The sequence below is a fragment of the Mercenaria mercenaria genome, chromosome 3 (genome assembly GCF_021730395.1).
Source record: "Mercenaria mercenaria strain notata chromosome 3, MADL_Memer_1, whole genome shotgun sequence".
NCBI lineage: Eukaryota > Metazoa > Mollusca > Bivalvia > Venerida > Veneridae > Mercenaria > Mercenaria mercenaria.
The window spans coordinates 72,922,973-72,937,986 of NC_069363.1; the positions used below are offsets into that span (position 1 = coordinate 72,922,973).

The 15,014-nt window shown below is 34.8% G+C and overlaps 2 protein-coding genes across 3 annotated transcripts in view; both read right to left on the minus strand.

Annotated features, from left to right (window-relative positions):
• Positions 1 to 820: 820 nt before the first annotated feature.
• LOC123523437 (testis-expressed protein 43-like) lies at positions 821 to 5,814 on the minus strand. Its single transcript, XM_045301116.2, has 3 exons — positions 5,665 to 5,814; positions 1,316 to 1,409; positions 821 to 1,178 (listed from the first exon to the last, which is right to left on the minus strand). The coding sequence occupies exons 1-3, from the start codon at positions 5,727 to 5,729 to the stop codon at positions 972 to 974; spliced, it is 366 nt and encodes a 121-aa protein (XP_045157051.1). The 5' UTR covers positions 5,730 to 5,814; the 3' UTR covers positions 821 to 971.
• Positions 5,815 to 7,353: 1,539 nt separating this feature from the next.
• The window catches only part of LOC123524415 (TPR repeat-containing protein DDB_G0287407-like), a 48,280-nt gene continuing 40,619 nt past the window's right edge, over positions 7,354 to 15,014 (minus strand). For both annotated transcript variants that reach the window (XM_045302601.2, XM_053538881.1), the window contains 2 exons: positions 14,317 to 14,397; positions 7,354 to 11,864 (listed from right to left, as the gene is read on the minus strand). In XM_045302601.2, the coding sequence (XP_045158536.2) occupies positions 11,049 to 11,864; positions 14,317 to 14,397 (897 nt within the window). In that variant the 3' untranslated portion in view covers positions 7,354 to 11,048. The remainder of the gene's footprint in view (positions 11,865 to 14,316; positions 14,398 to 15,014) is intronic.

Below are 15,014 nucleotides of genomic sequence, written 5' to 3' on the forward strand. Positions count from 1 at the left end.
AAAATAACAATGATATAGTGTTGTTCTATAGAATATTCAAGTTTTAAGCTATATTTACTACTGTTACCGTTACAAACCTAATTTATTAATACTGGACTGTCTTTAGATTTTATTCATAATACTTATGAAATTAATACTGTTGCAAATATGAGCATATGAAAATGAAAAAAATATATATAAGAAAAAAAAATAAAGTGCATTTTAAAATGCAAAAATATGAATAATTTTATGTAAAAGAAGTAACAATTGTATATGTAAAAATAATACAGAATTGTATAGATTGTTCTCGGGCGTGTACATTTGTATTTTATCCATGTCACAAAAACTATGTCTTAATGCAAAATATTTATATAACTTAACCACATCATCTGTTGGTATGCAAATTAAAAATGTCAAAATACTGATCTGAAATGTTGTAATCGTTACTGTAAGTGAAGTGTGTGTCTATAATAATGGTGTTTCTAACAACATTACAATCATTAAATACACATTCAATGAAAGACATATAAATGGGGAAAAGAATTTAAATTTTAGATATTTTCAAAACCTAATAGATGTATTTTGAATTACATTTGCACATTTATAATACTTGTAGAACTTACTGCAAAGAAAAAAGTCAGAAGCCAAACTTTGTGCATTCTCATTAAAAGTATATCTAAAAATAAATAGTTATCTAAAATAAATTATTATTACACCAGGTAGTTGTGTCAAACAAGTACTCTAAATGGTAGGAAAAAGGTGTGATTGTAAAAAAGAAGTAAAAAATACAGTGCCTATCACAGCTTTTCAGCTCTTATAAAATAAAACATGAACAAACATAACAAGTATATATGTAGTGACTATATTTTCCACAATAACAATAAAACAAAGTAACAGGTGTGTTCACAACAAAATATTGGGACTGGGTGTTCACAATGAGCAGTATTCATTGAGGAAAGAAAAGCAGGATAGATAAACATTTATTAAAGTTTCTAGACATCTCTTCTGAACATTAATTCACTCTGGTATCTAGAGGTTTCATGGTGGAATGGCGGGCGTAGAAGCTGTTCTCTATCTGGCATCTTGCACTTCCTGTCTACACGATTCCTGTTCTCCACATTGTAAACCATCTGCTCACGTTTGTCAAGGAACAGATTCTCATCATGCTCATAATGTGGTACTCCACCAAGCTCTGCATTCTGAAACCAGTCAACAATACACTAAAACCAGTCAAAAATATTTACATACTAGGAAACTAGTCAACAATAGTACAGATTCAATCCAAATTTTTTTTTAATGTTTAATTTTGCGAAAATATTTTAAATCTAAGACCAACCTTTATAATCAGCTCTCTGTTTTTCATGTCTGTCTTCCATTCCTGGACATATAACCTCGGTACCTGGCCGTGAGTCCGTGAGTATTGTGGAACCCTGCAAGCAATAAATATAAAATTGTTTAAGTTTGAAAGGCACATAGGTACAACAGTTTCCATTCATACACTTCTTTTTTGCATATGGTGTTTCCCATCATACTTAGCTGGTAGTAATGTGCACTAGCTTTGAAGGGTTGACCCAGATGGTCAATGAATAATCCAGAGTAACAATGGTAACCGTTTATCTTTCTGTCCAATATTAGATAACCATAACATTTAAGACAGGTCTCTCTCACCCTAAGATGCTATTTTTTGTTCATTTTAAAAGAGTGATGGAGTAAATAAGTGGATGGAGTTTGTGGAAATTTTTGTATCTCAAAACTTTGCTTATTTCGATCCCTGAAGATTGGGCCAAAATTGTGACCTCTAGAATGTTAACAAGCTTTTCCTTTGATTTGACCTGGTGACCTAGTTTTTGACCGTAGATGACAGAATATCGAACTGGTCCAAGATTTTATTGAGGGCAACATTCATGACAACGGACACGGCGATCACAAAAGCTCACCTTGAGCACTTCATGCTCAGGTGAGCTAAAAATTGATGGTTTGTAGCCAAAGTCAAACTTGACCTGTATTTTATGATGTTACACCAGTGTATTTATAAAAAAATTTATTTAAATCTGTCTAGCCTTTCACGAGTTATTGTCCAGAAACCATGAGTTTGGCAAAATTTTAATTGGAAAGGGGCCATATCTACATAAAACAAGAGCTGTCATAGGACAGCAACGCTCGCCTATTCAACAGCCTTGTCAATTGAATGAATACAAAAGTTGAAAAAGAGGCATAATTTTGTAAAAATGGGAAACAGGCTTATGGAACCTGCACAGTGCTTATCAGCTCATGACAGTGGACAAGTGTGTGAAGTTTCAATTGATTCCCATTAGTGGGTACTGAGATACCAGCTTACATATATAGAATTTAACCAAAAACTGCTAAGTTGTAAAAGGGGCATAATTTTGAAAAAAAAAATGCAAAGTAGAGTTACTGAACCTTTGCAATGCATGTCATATCATAACAGTGAACAAGTGTGTGAAGTTTCAATCCTTTCACATTAGTGGATACTGAGATACCAGCTTACATACAAAACTTAACCAAAAACTGCTAAGTCGAAAAAGGGGAATAATTTTGAAAAAATGCAAAGTAGAGTCATGGGACCTGCATAATGCATGTCAGATCATGACAGTGAACAAGTGTGTTAAGTTTCAATCCATTCCCGTTAGTGGATACTGAGATTCCAGCTTACATACAAAAACTGCTAAGTGGAAAAAGGGGCATAATTTTTAAACAAGAGCACCGCCTTGAGGATGCCGATGCTCATCTGACTTTTTTTGTATAATAGAAAAATTGTCCTACCCATGATTTTCTAAGTCCAAAAAGGGCCATTATTCTTGCAAAAAGCAGGATGGAGTTATGTTTCTTGCTGTACAGGATCAGCTTATGATGGTGAACAAGTGTTGCAAGTTTTAAAGCAATAGCTTTGATAGTTTAGGAGAAAAGCTGACCTAAACATAAAACTTAACCAAGAAATCTGATATTTTCTAAGTCCAAAAACGGCCATAAATCTTGCAAAAAGCAGGATGGAGTTATGTTTCTTGCTGTACAGGGTCAGCTTATGATGGTGAAAAAGTGTTGCAAGTTTTAAAGCAATAGCTTTGATAGTTTAGGAGAAAAGCTGACCTAAACATAAAACTTAACCAAGAAAACTGATTTTCTAAGTCCAAAAGGGGCAATAATTCTTGCAAAAAGCAGGATGGAGTTATGTTTCTTGCTATACAGGGTCAGCTTATGATGGTGAACAAGTGTTGCAAGTTTCAAAGCAATAGCTTTGATAGTTTAGGAGAAAAGCTGACCTAAACATAAAACTTAACTAGGCGACGCCGATCAAGTGATGACAATAACTCATCATTTTTTTTTCAAAAAATCAGATGAGCTAAAAATGCAAAGTAAAGTTATGGCACCTGCACAGTGCATGTCAGATCATGACAGTGAACAAGTGTATGAAGTTTCAATCCATTCCCATTAGTGGGTACTGAGATACCAGCTTACATACAAAACCTTAACCAAAAATTTCTAAATCGAAAAAAGGGCATAATTTTGTAAAAAAGCAAGATAGAGTTATGGAACCTGTGCAATGTAAATCAGATTATCACAGTAAACAAGTGTGTGAAGTTTCAATCCATTCCCATTAGTGGTTATTGAGATACCAGCTTACATACAAAAACTTCCGACATGGACGCCGACGCACGGGTGAGTCCAATACCTCTAACTATTCTTTGAATAGTCAAGCTAAAAATGAGTGGTTTGTAGGCAAAGTCGAACTTGACCTATATTTTTTTATGTTACACCTGTGTACCAAAATTTATTTAAATCTGTTGAGCCTTTCATGAGTTATTGTTCGGAAACCATGAAAACCAACGGATGGACAGACTGACAAAGCTCACTCCTATATACCCCCCAAACTTGAGTTATAAAAATGCTAAGTCGAAAAAGAGGCATAATTTTGTATGAACACTGTGCAATGCATGTCATATCATCACTGTGAACAAGTGCATGAAGTTTCAATCTATTCACATTAGTGTGTACTAAGAAACCAGCTTACATACAAAAATTTAACCCAAAACTGCTAAGTCAAAAAAAGGGACACAATTTTTTCAAAAATGCAAAGCAGAGTTATGGAACTGTGCACTGCATGTCATATCATCACAGTGAACAAGTGTGTGAAGTTTCAGTCCATTCCTAGGCCTTTTTTTATGCTGATTTTAGGGCCGAAATTCGGCCCCATTCCCCAATCTAAAAAGTATACATTTTTCCCCACCTTGGCCAAAAATTCCCCATGCAAAAAAAAAATGAAATTAGTTTTGATTTTCAGTCCTGATTTTAACAACTTTTCAACAAATATATTCCTCCAAACAATGATTTTGCGACGTAAATTTCCCCTCCAAAAGGGACCTGGTACCCTTCCCCAAAATTACAATTGGCTGATTCCCATTAGTGAGTACTGAGATACCAGCTTACATAAAACCTTAACCAAAAATTTCTATAGTCTAAAATTTCTAAAAGTCTACCAGCTCTCGAAAATCTAACCTAAAATTGCAAAGTGGAAAAAGGGACAGGTTCCAGCACATGCACTTAAGCGGTCCCTATAATAATAGTATGTATGTATGTATCGATACTGCTTGACGCCCCTTTCGGGTATAACTAGCAGGTGCGCATCTGTGCCAGAATAAAAGTTAAAAGAATGACAGTAAGACGTCAAAGGAAGATCAACTTTTGCAAGATAAAACTGTATTAACAAGAATAAAATCAGGATAAAAACAGGGTGTGGTCATTTAGTAGTAGTGCGATGCATTAACAGCCTGTCTGAAATGTTCAGGATCAGGCTGATTAACGATCAGGGGTGGCAAATGATTCCATATGGTAACGATGTATGGAAAGAAGAGAACTTGAAAACATTAATGTTTGTATGGATCTGCCTGAGGGAATGGTCGTGCATATGACAAGTTCATCTCAATGGCTGTACTAGATATGGAGGGATTTGAATTGCTACATAACCATGAACAATTTTGTAAAACATGAAAAGTGTAGCATTTGTCCGTCTGTCCTTGAGTGTCTGCCAAATAGATCATTTAGCTAACATGTTTGTAACACTATCATAGTTTGAATATTGACCCTTTACCCACCTGGCTGCTCTTCTTTGTACCATTTCTTTCTTATGTATGTTTCTCTGAGTGTGTGGTTAGTCTTAAAAATTAAACATTATAAGGGGCAACTTCATTCAGACTAATATGTTTAAGGGCTGCTACCCCCACAAACATCCCCGCTTTACTCGTACCCAAACTTGCTGCTCATGCTTTTGTAAACTTCTGGGGACTGCTACAGTGCATTCTACCTGTCAATAATTTTTCATTGTAAAATATATCAATGTTATGCATGGTTACAAAGAATAGTGTTGTGTTTACTTGCAGCCAGATCGAACTACTGAAGTGGTGGTCTGGAATGTCAGTGTACATAACACACTTCATTCCTTGACGGAGTCTATAACAAGAGAATACAAATATTTCCCCCATTTATATCCACAATTACACCATCATTTAACTATAAGAATATTCAAACTTCCAGTTTGTTGGCCTTAGCAACAACAATTTGTACCGTATAAGATACTATGTCACTATATTTTGGAAACAATAGTAGATAAATTTTGATATATGGAAAAATTATGCATTTGTTCTCTTACAAATAAAGTATAGCAAATACCTTGTTTGACTATGCACAAACATTCGTTCTGCAAATCTTGGATCCAACGACTGCTTGGCCGCCATTTTCAAACAAATATCTGAATACTCTTCAGTAGTGGTTTCGCTGTCATAACATTTCGTACCTAATTCTCCATAGGTCAAACACCACTATTGATTTTACATAGGTCTTCATTGTATTCTGGGTTCCCAGTTGTGAAATGACCCGCGGTATTTACATAAGATTCATTCAAAACAGCTTCATATTTGGTTAACCTTGGAGACATTACAAGGACTGGTCTCCAGATATTGGATATCTACTTTATCTTGTCGTCTACACAATTTGAACAATTTTTTGTGGGAGTTTAACGTCGAACCGACACAATTATAGGTCTTATGGCGACTTTCACAACTTGAACAAGTATAAATGTACAGTCAGGAAGCCGACTGCTGCAAACCTGATCACACAAACTTCAAAACATTAGTACAGTAAGGGGAGCTTGCTCCTAAAGCCTAATCACACTATAAATGTATTCAGGGGAGTGTACTCAAAGCCTGAGCACACATACACTCATTTCAACACACAAGTACAGTACATCAGGGCAGCCTGTTTCTACAAGGCTAATCACAAACATATTTGAACTATAGATTTAGTCAAGGAAGCCTATTCTTGCAAGCCTGATTGTACACTTGTCAGGGAGTAAACTCCTGCAAGCCTGATCACACACACACACAGGCACGCAAGCACACACACAACTGTCACGGAAGCTAATCACATACATATCTGAAGCATAAATCTAGTCAGAGAAAGCTATTCTTGCAAGACTGATCACGCACACACAGTCAGGGGTGCTAACTCCTGCAAGCCTGATTACATACATATTTGAACTATAAATCTAGTCAGGGAAACCTATTCCTGCAAGCCAGATCAAACATACATTAGAGACTTACCCTAAGCCTTCTTTACACAAGGGAAACAATCCGTTTATATAGTGAAATTGTTAGTGATCACCGTTTATTAATCCTAATCCTGCCCATGTTATATCAGTGCAAAGGAAAAGTGCATGCATGATAACACAGTCTTGAAATTGATTTCTTCGATTTTCTCGTATTTCTAGATATTTTCCCATACTTTGATGCATATGTATGGGTAGTTGAGATTGTTCTCTTTCCAGCAGTAGCCTTTTTAACATATTTCACCTTGTAAAATTCTGTGGGTTTTGACTTTTTAAAAAAAAATCGTCTGTTTGTTGACAAAATTCACCATAGAAAATGTCCCACTTTCCCCAGGGCAATCAATTATTTGATCTTTACATAGTTTTGTATTCAGATTGCTAATCCATGTGGCAAGTATGCATGCTTTTTCCATGGTTAGAGGGGAAAAGTGCATAGTTTGCATGAGGTTCTAGGTCAATAGCCACCTGAGCCTATCATTAAGTCTTTGCGGAGTTGTCTCCATTTTTTCTAAATATTTTACCCCGGATCATTTTTTTCAGCTCAAATAACTCTTTCAGGAAATGATATTTTAATAAAAAAAATTTCAGTCCTTGTATTTTGATGCAGTTAACTACATATATATCTAATATAGATAGCTCATACTTGAAGTTTGTATTTTTAGTTACATTTCAAATACATGTACTGTCAGGGGAACTAACTCCTGCAAACCTGATCACAAACCACTCCAGTGGATAATAAAACAATAAGCAAAATATTCTGGTTTTTCTTTTTTATTTGAGTTTTCTATCAGTAACAAAGTTTTCAACAATGATGTACTAGATAAACCAAGCTAATATTCAAAATACAGAAACCATGCAGTGACATAGCTGAAAAATAGACTTCATACAAATGTTTTTTATCTAATTTGAACATAAACATGAACAGCTGTAAAACCTTGAGCTATCACAAAATGTGATTCATATCCTAAATAAAAGCCTTGTTTGAAAAGGTTATAATGGTAATAAATATATAAAACTGTATCCTTCTTCATACTACTCACATCACCTTTTATTTTAAGTCTGGGCGATAATTTTATATTTGTTCATCAAAATGTTATGGTTCTTTTGCTTTTCAGTTTAATTCATTTCACCTGTCATTGTATCACATTTCATTAAATTCTCTTCATTGGCTTTAAAGTTGTGAGTTTATTTTATAAACATTCACAGGAGTATATCATAATTCTTCTGCTTTACTAGGTACATTCACTGTTATCTTTCACATTAAATATTTCTAAAATTGTCATTTTTTTTTTTTACATTTGCAAAGAGAGAAAGTGAGAATAAGTTTGTGAAAACAGAAGTCAAAAGTTATGCGACCTGGTGTGTGAACTTGTCTTATTGCCCTAAAAACCTGTTGCAAATTGATATCTGTCTGGGTTCCACAGGGATGGTACAGGACAGGGACAGATGGGATGAGGCAAAGTGATTCCTGTTTCCTAGGTGTATTAAAAAGTTCAAGGCAAAATTTTATACTCTGCATCATGCAAGTACTGATCAGGATGTTTTCCAGTACTTGAGAACTATGCAGCTCTTTGTAGTACTGAAGATTTTTGCTGATGACAATACCTAATGGAATAAGGACATAAATCCCATTTATTCCTACAGATAAAAGATAATTGAGCTGCACCATAAGAAAATCAACATAGTGGCTTTGCGACCAGCATGGATCCAGACCAGCCTGCACATTCGCGCAGTCTGGTCAGGATCCATACTGTTTGCTAACAGTTTCTCTAATGGCAATAGGGTTTGAAAGCGAACAGCATGGATCCAGGCCAGACTGTGCGGATGCGCAGGCTGGTCTGGATCCATGCTGGTCGCAAAGCCACTATGTTGGTTTTCTCATGGCGCGGCTCATATAATACATTAAATAAAGCTTGTTAAAAGTTTTCTTGGAGTGTATTTCTTTGGTAAAACCTCTACTACAGTTTATAAGTATGTAGCACCAATCATGTTTTCTTTTTAATTTTTGCAGTTTTTTATCTAAAACTTCTGTTCAACTAAAATCGAAAAACAAAACATGTCTGTAAACTAATGTTGTATGATACACACATCTGCTCACCCCACATAATGACCTGGCATAGGTAACTAGGTATGTAATTTCAAGCTCAATTATGTTATGGTCTTTCCTAACGACCACAGGAACAACAAAGGTCAAAGGTCATGTTATGACAACAGGCAATCATCCAATGAAGTTTGATTATCCAATGTCCAGGCATTCCCCAGTTACTAACTGGAAGCTGTTTTCGTCAAATGGCCTTGGCCTTTGATGTAGTAAGGGTGATCTTCTAACCAAGTCAATCATCTTGAGGTTTGACTCCACCAGATACTGACCAGAAACTATTAACTGTGACCTTGACCTTTAATATTATGACCTCGAAAAGATCAGATCATCTATTGCCATAGGCAATCATTGTATGAAGTTTGGCAACCACAGCTCCACGCATTCATCAGGTACTTATCAGAAAGAATTTTCAATGTCAAAAACAATTTTACTGTGACCTTTACCTTTGATCTTTCATTACTGTGACACCTTGGACCACAGTGAAGTACCTTTGACGTACCAATGCAAGAAATGACTGGGGTCATATAATGACCACATGCAATCACCATTTTAAATTTGACAACCATATGCCCAAGCATTTTCCAGACACTGGTGTACCAACTAAACTGAGTGAAACAATACACTCCTCTTCTCTAATGGGGCCATTAAAATGAAAAAAAATTATTACATTGTTCTTTACATATATTAAACTGGCAGCATATAAAGGTAGTGTTTTGTTGTGGTTTTTTTAGGCATGTCTGGAATACTTTTTCTAATCTCTTTTTTGCATTCTGAATCTGTTAAAGGAAGTTTGTAAATAAATTACTAATGATTTACCAGAGAAACAAGAGCTGCCAGATGAGACAGCATGCCGGTATATTTTGAGTGATCAATATTCCCAATGCAGATAATGATGCAGACAACAGTTGTAATATATTAGGTAGAACCTTTTCCTTCTTGTGTGTTATCAATGTTTTCTTCTGATCTGACCTATAGATCTAGTTTTTGACCTTAGATAACTCAGTTTTAAATTTTATCTAGACTTCATAAAGACAAATACTCTGTCAAAGCTTTATGAAGATCAGGTACAAAATAAGGCCTGTACATAATTAACAAGAGTTTTCTATTATATGACCTAGTGACCTAAGTTTTGAACCCATATGACACAGTTTTGGACTCAAAAGAGACTTTGTTAAGTCAAACATTCTGTCCAAGTTTCATTATGACTGGGCAAAACGTGTTGACAGTCCAACTGTTGACGACACTGCAATCACAATAGCTTAACTTGAGCAAGTTTTGCTCAGGTGAGCTAAAAATAAAATAAAGGCAAAGAAATGTTATCAGATCAACTGTTATAAATTATCACAATAAATATGTAGCATAACACACATACATTGTATCATGAAAAAATGTGTATCCATAGGACACAGGTGCCCCCACCTCCTGTCACTGTACATGTTTTGTAAATGTTTTGATCAGTACTTGATTTCCATGCTTCTTATTTTGTCAAAAATATGTATTTTTCTAAAATAATTATAAAAATGAAGTTCAAAATTATAGTTAAAAGCTATAAATGTTAAGACACTGAAATTTTGATATACATGTACTTTTGTTGTGTTTTTTTTAGATTCTTTCATTAACCAAATGGCAGACCTTTTTCCTGTTAAGAATTTCTTAAAGTGATTTTTTTTCCTGCTAGTGTATTCTCTAGATGGAATTTTTATGGCAAATTTTTTTCCTGCTAAATATTGGCCAGGCAGATTTTTTAACTGGTTTCCACCAGAATCCGTGTATATTAACCTGAATTGCAATTCAAGTGGAATCCGCCTTCTGGGCGGAAGTTTTCGTGCAGGATGTTTTCCTTCGTATGATTTCATTTAAAGTAATTTTGATTGTGTATATCTGCATTACATAGTACAACATTATTAGAAAATTAATCAGAAAATCAATTCTACTAATCACTTAATTTGAAATAAATAACTTTAAGTTCATTTACTGTTGAATAACATGTATGACATAAATAACTGCAATATCTTTAAATTGCAGTCTGATCTTTTAAAAACCGATTTTAATAAACTGTGCCTTTCAAAATGATATATATATCATTACCACTTGACCTAGAGAAGATAATTAAAACATAACTATATAAAAGATTGTAGTACTTCTTGAGAATAAAAGACCAATATTTTATAAGTTTTAAATTGGGTCTAAAAACTATACCAGTTCAGGCAAGTGTCATGTGTTTTGCATTCTTTTCTTAAAACTCAATAAAACTTCATTTTACCAATAAATAAAGGTATATAAACCAGGAAAAACAAGAATAATTCAGCAAAGCATCGGGAAGATATCATGTACATGTACAATAAAATTTTATGCATTGTTTGGGTGGTGCTGGTTAGTATCCTGGCTGTCACTATCACTTGATTCATGGCTATCATTCGCATATCTATTGTCTTGCTCAGGCAGAGAGTTCAGGGAATCATTTGCTGGGTCTCTCGACGCCATTGCAATAATCTCATCATCATCGTCATCATCATCATCATGTAAAATATTCACATTAAATTCATCGATAGCAGGTCCTGTGTCTGAATACATCATGTAATGTTCGTCATAATCCTCAAAATTATCATCATAAAAATTTTCATTGTCTGAATTCTCTCTATCACTTCCATTATCCTCTGCCTGTTCATCTTGTTCATAATACCCGTTTAAAAGAACATCCCCATTATTTCCGTCAACGTCTGGGGCAACTTCGATCACAGGTCCGACACTATTATCTATATTCCCATTATCATGAATCAAACTGTTGTCCATTATCAACTGTTGATTATTATTCTGACCAACCTGATCGTCATAGTAATGTTCTAAATCTGGATTTTCCGTTTCCTCATCTTCATCATCGTCGTCATTGTTATCATCCATGTCTTCTTCATTCCACTCACCCATTTCACGTGCAATACTCCTATATCTGGTCTCTCGTAAAACACCTTTTGCCCGTAATGTCTTCGGATGTTCCGGCCCAAGAATTTCTTCACTGACTCTTGCCCACTTTTTAAAATATTCGTAAGCTTTTTTGTAGTTGTTATTGTCTTCATAGACAATTCCAATATTGATATAAAGTCTTGAGGTAAGAATATGATATTCCCCGTACATCTGCATACACAGATCCATGGCTTGATTGTACAGCTGTAATGTAAATATCATTTTATCATTTACTTATCTTGCTAAAAATTCATATGAATTAGAAGAAAAAAAATATACATACATAAGATTATGTCAATAATGAGTTCAATATCTAGTCTTCTAATTAATGATTTTTTGTTGCTGTGAATAAAAACAATGCAAACATTTCTAAGTTGCAGGATTTTATAAATTCAGAATTTTTTCATCTAAAGAATTTATTTTCCACACCAACACTTCTCTGTAGTTGTACTTGCATTAGCAGTCACCTGTATTAATCAGCAACTTGCCATAATCAGTCAGCAAACTTCAAAAATAGATATTTTGTTCTAATTTCAATCTGTCTTAATCTTAAGCGGTCACCTGCCTTTAGCAGCTGGATTGTGTCACTCTCTTGACTGGCTGCTTAATACATCTTTGACTAAATTTCTAACTTCAACCACTTTTTCAGCTGTGTTTAATATTCATGAAATATGCACGTTTCTCATCAATTCGAGCTTTGTTTTTGTTTTGGGTTTAACGCCATTTTTCAACAGTATTTCAGTCATGTAACGGCGGGCAGTTATCATCAGTGTTCCTGGATTCTAAACCAGTACAAACCTGTTCTCCGCAAGTAACTGCCAACTTCCCCACATGAATCAGAGGTGGACGACTAATGATTTCAGACACAATGTCGCTTATTAAATAGTCACGGAGAACATACGCCCCGCCCGAGGATCGAACTTACGACCCCGCGATCCATAGACCAACGCTCTACCTACTGAGCTAAGCGGGCGGGCTTTCTCATCGATTTGAGCTCTAGTGTTTTAGTAAAATTCATGCTCATGTAGCATGTTCTTCCATCAGAAACTTGTGTCATTTACATATTAAAATGCCTTGGAAAATATTAGTCGTGAAACCACTGAACAAATTGAGTAAATACCTGTTTTCATATTTTGCATCAAAAATTGCTTATTTCAAAAGGAAATTACACAGTGGGTAATATTGTGAGCCGTCATGTCAAATTAAAAGCATCCTGGGCATAATTCTACTGTTGTAACAGTGAACAAGAATTCAATCTTGATAGAAATTTGCTTTATGGAAATAGTCTGTGCAAACATTAACACATTTTTACCTACAAAACAAAGGGCTCGAATCGATGAGAAAGTTTTTAAATGATGTGGAGTTTGACCTCCTTCACTCTCATTCAAAAAAGTACATATAGAAGATGATAACATTGTAATTCTAAATGTCCATTGTTAAATGCAAATATTTTTGTAACAACAAACAACAAGAGCACCGCCTTGCGGGTGCTGACGCTCATCTTATTTTTTTTGTATAATAGAAATATTGTCCTACCCATGATTTTCTAAGTCTAAAAAGGGCCATCATTCTTGCAAAAAGAAGGATAGAGTTATGTTTCTTGATGTACAGCGTCCGCTTATAATGGTGAAAAACTGTTACAAGTTTTAAAGCAATAGCTTTGATAGTTTATGAGAAAAGCTGACCTAAACATAATACTCAACCAAGAAAATGATTTTCTAAGTCCAAAAGGGGCAATAATTATTGCAAAAAGCAGGATGGAGTTATGTTTCTTGCTGTACAGGATCAGCTTATGATGGTGAACAAGTGTTGCAAGTTTTAAAGCAATAGCTTTGATAGTTTAGGAGAAAAGCTGACCTAAACATAAAACTTAACCAAGAAATCTGATATTTTCTAAGTCCAAAAGGGGTCATAAATCTTGCAAAAAGCATGATGGAGTTATGTTTCTTGCTGTACAGGGTCAGCTTATGATGGTGAACAAGTGTTGCAAGTTTTAAAGCAATAGCTTTGATAGTTTAGGAGAAAAGCTGACCTAAACATAAAACTTAACCAAGAAAACTGATTTTCTAAGTCCAAAAGGGGCAATAATTCTTGCAAAAAGCAGGATGGAGTTATGTTTTTTGATGTACAGGATCAGCTTATGATGGTAAACAAGTGTTGCAAGTTTCAAAGCAATAGTTTTGATAGTTTAGGAGAAAAGTTGACCTAAACATAAAACTTAACCAGGCAACACCGACGCTGACGCCAACGCCGACACCGATCAAGTGATGACAATAACTCATCAGTTTTTTTTTTAAAAATCAGATGAGCTAAAAATTATTTAATTGAACAGATTTACAAAAATATGCACATCCCTAAAAGAATTAAGAGGCTCGAAACAAGGAGAAAGCAGCATAATTTGATGACAGTAAAATACTCTAAGTCTAGGTAACTGTTAATTCTGATTACCGGTAACTATGTTGACAGATTAAAAAGAAAAAAAATATCTGCAACATAATGCCCTCAAACAGTATTCACTTACAAAAAAACTCAAATGACCTTTTTAGTTTTATACCAATTATCAGTAACAATGTATTAAAACTTCTGAACTAAGTAGCATGATAAAGTACTTGACATAAATAGAGCTTTCCCAGTTAAGATGTCTACAAACACTGACCTTTAACTGTTCCATACAACCTCTTGGAGCAAGCACACCTTTTGTCATCAGTGCCTCTGCGTAATGGCCTTGATCATTCAGCTGCAATATTAAACATTTATAACTGCAAATTTAATATTTCTATGGTTTCTTAACTTCCATTATTCACTACCTAAAAAACAACACTACTTCTTAAAAGATTGGTCCTTAACTGTACCAACTTGAGCATTTTCAATGCCTTGACTATACATTTACTGCCCTCCCTGAGTGCATCTGTACTAACTGCAATATTTTCAATGCCTTGTCTGTATATTTATCATCCTCACCGAGTGCATCTGCACCTGCTGGAATATTTACAATGCCTTGTCTGTATATTTGTTGCTCGCACTAAGTATAAACTTGTTGCCTTCATTGAGTGCATCTGTACTTATTGGAATATGTTCAATGCCTCGTCTATATATTTACTGCCCTCACTGAGTAGATATGTGCCTACCTCCTAAAATATTTACAATGCCTTGTCTATATATTTATTGCTCACACTGAGTACATATTTGTTGCTTTCACCAAGTGCATCTGTACTTACTGGAATATTTTCAATGCCATGTCTATATATTTACTACCCTCACTGAATACATCTGTGCCTACCTCCTTGAATATTTTCAATGTCTTGTCTATACATTTACTGCCCTCACTGAATACATCTGTGCCTACCTCCTTGA

Bases quoted from the DNA above. Each gene is read 5' to 3' on its own strand.
- LOC123523437 (XM_045301116.2), bottom strand. From the start codon at position 5,729: ATGGCGGCCAAGCAGTCGTTGGATCCAAGATTTGCAGAACGAATGTTT. The intron at 1,410-5,664 runs GTATTTGCTATA...TATTGCTTGCAG, and splicing joins TTTGTGCATAGTCAAACAAG to GGTTCCACAATACTCACGGA. The intron at 1,179-1,315 runs GTTGGTCTTAGA...GACTGGTTTCAG, and splicing joins ACAGAGAGCTGATTATAAAG to AATGCAGAGCTTGGTGGAGT.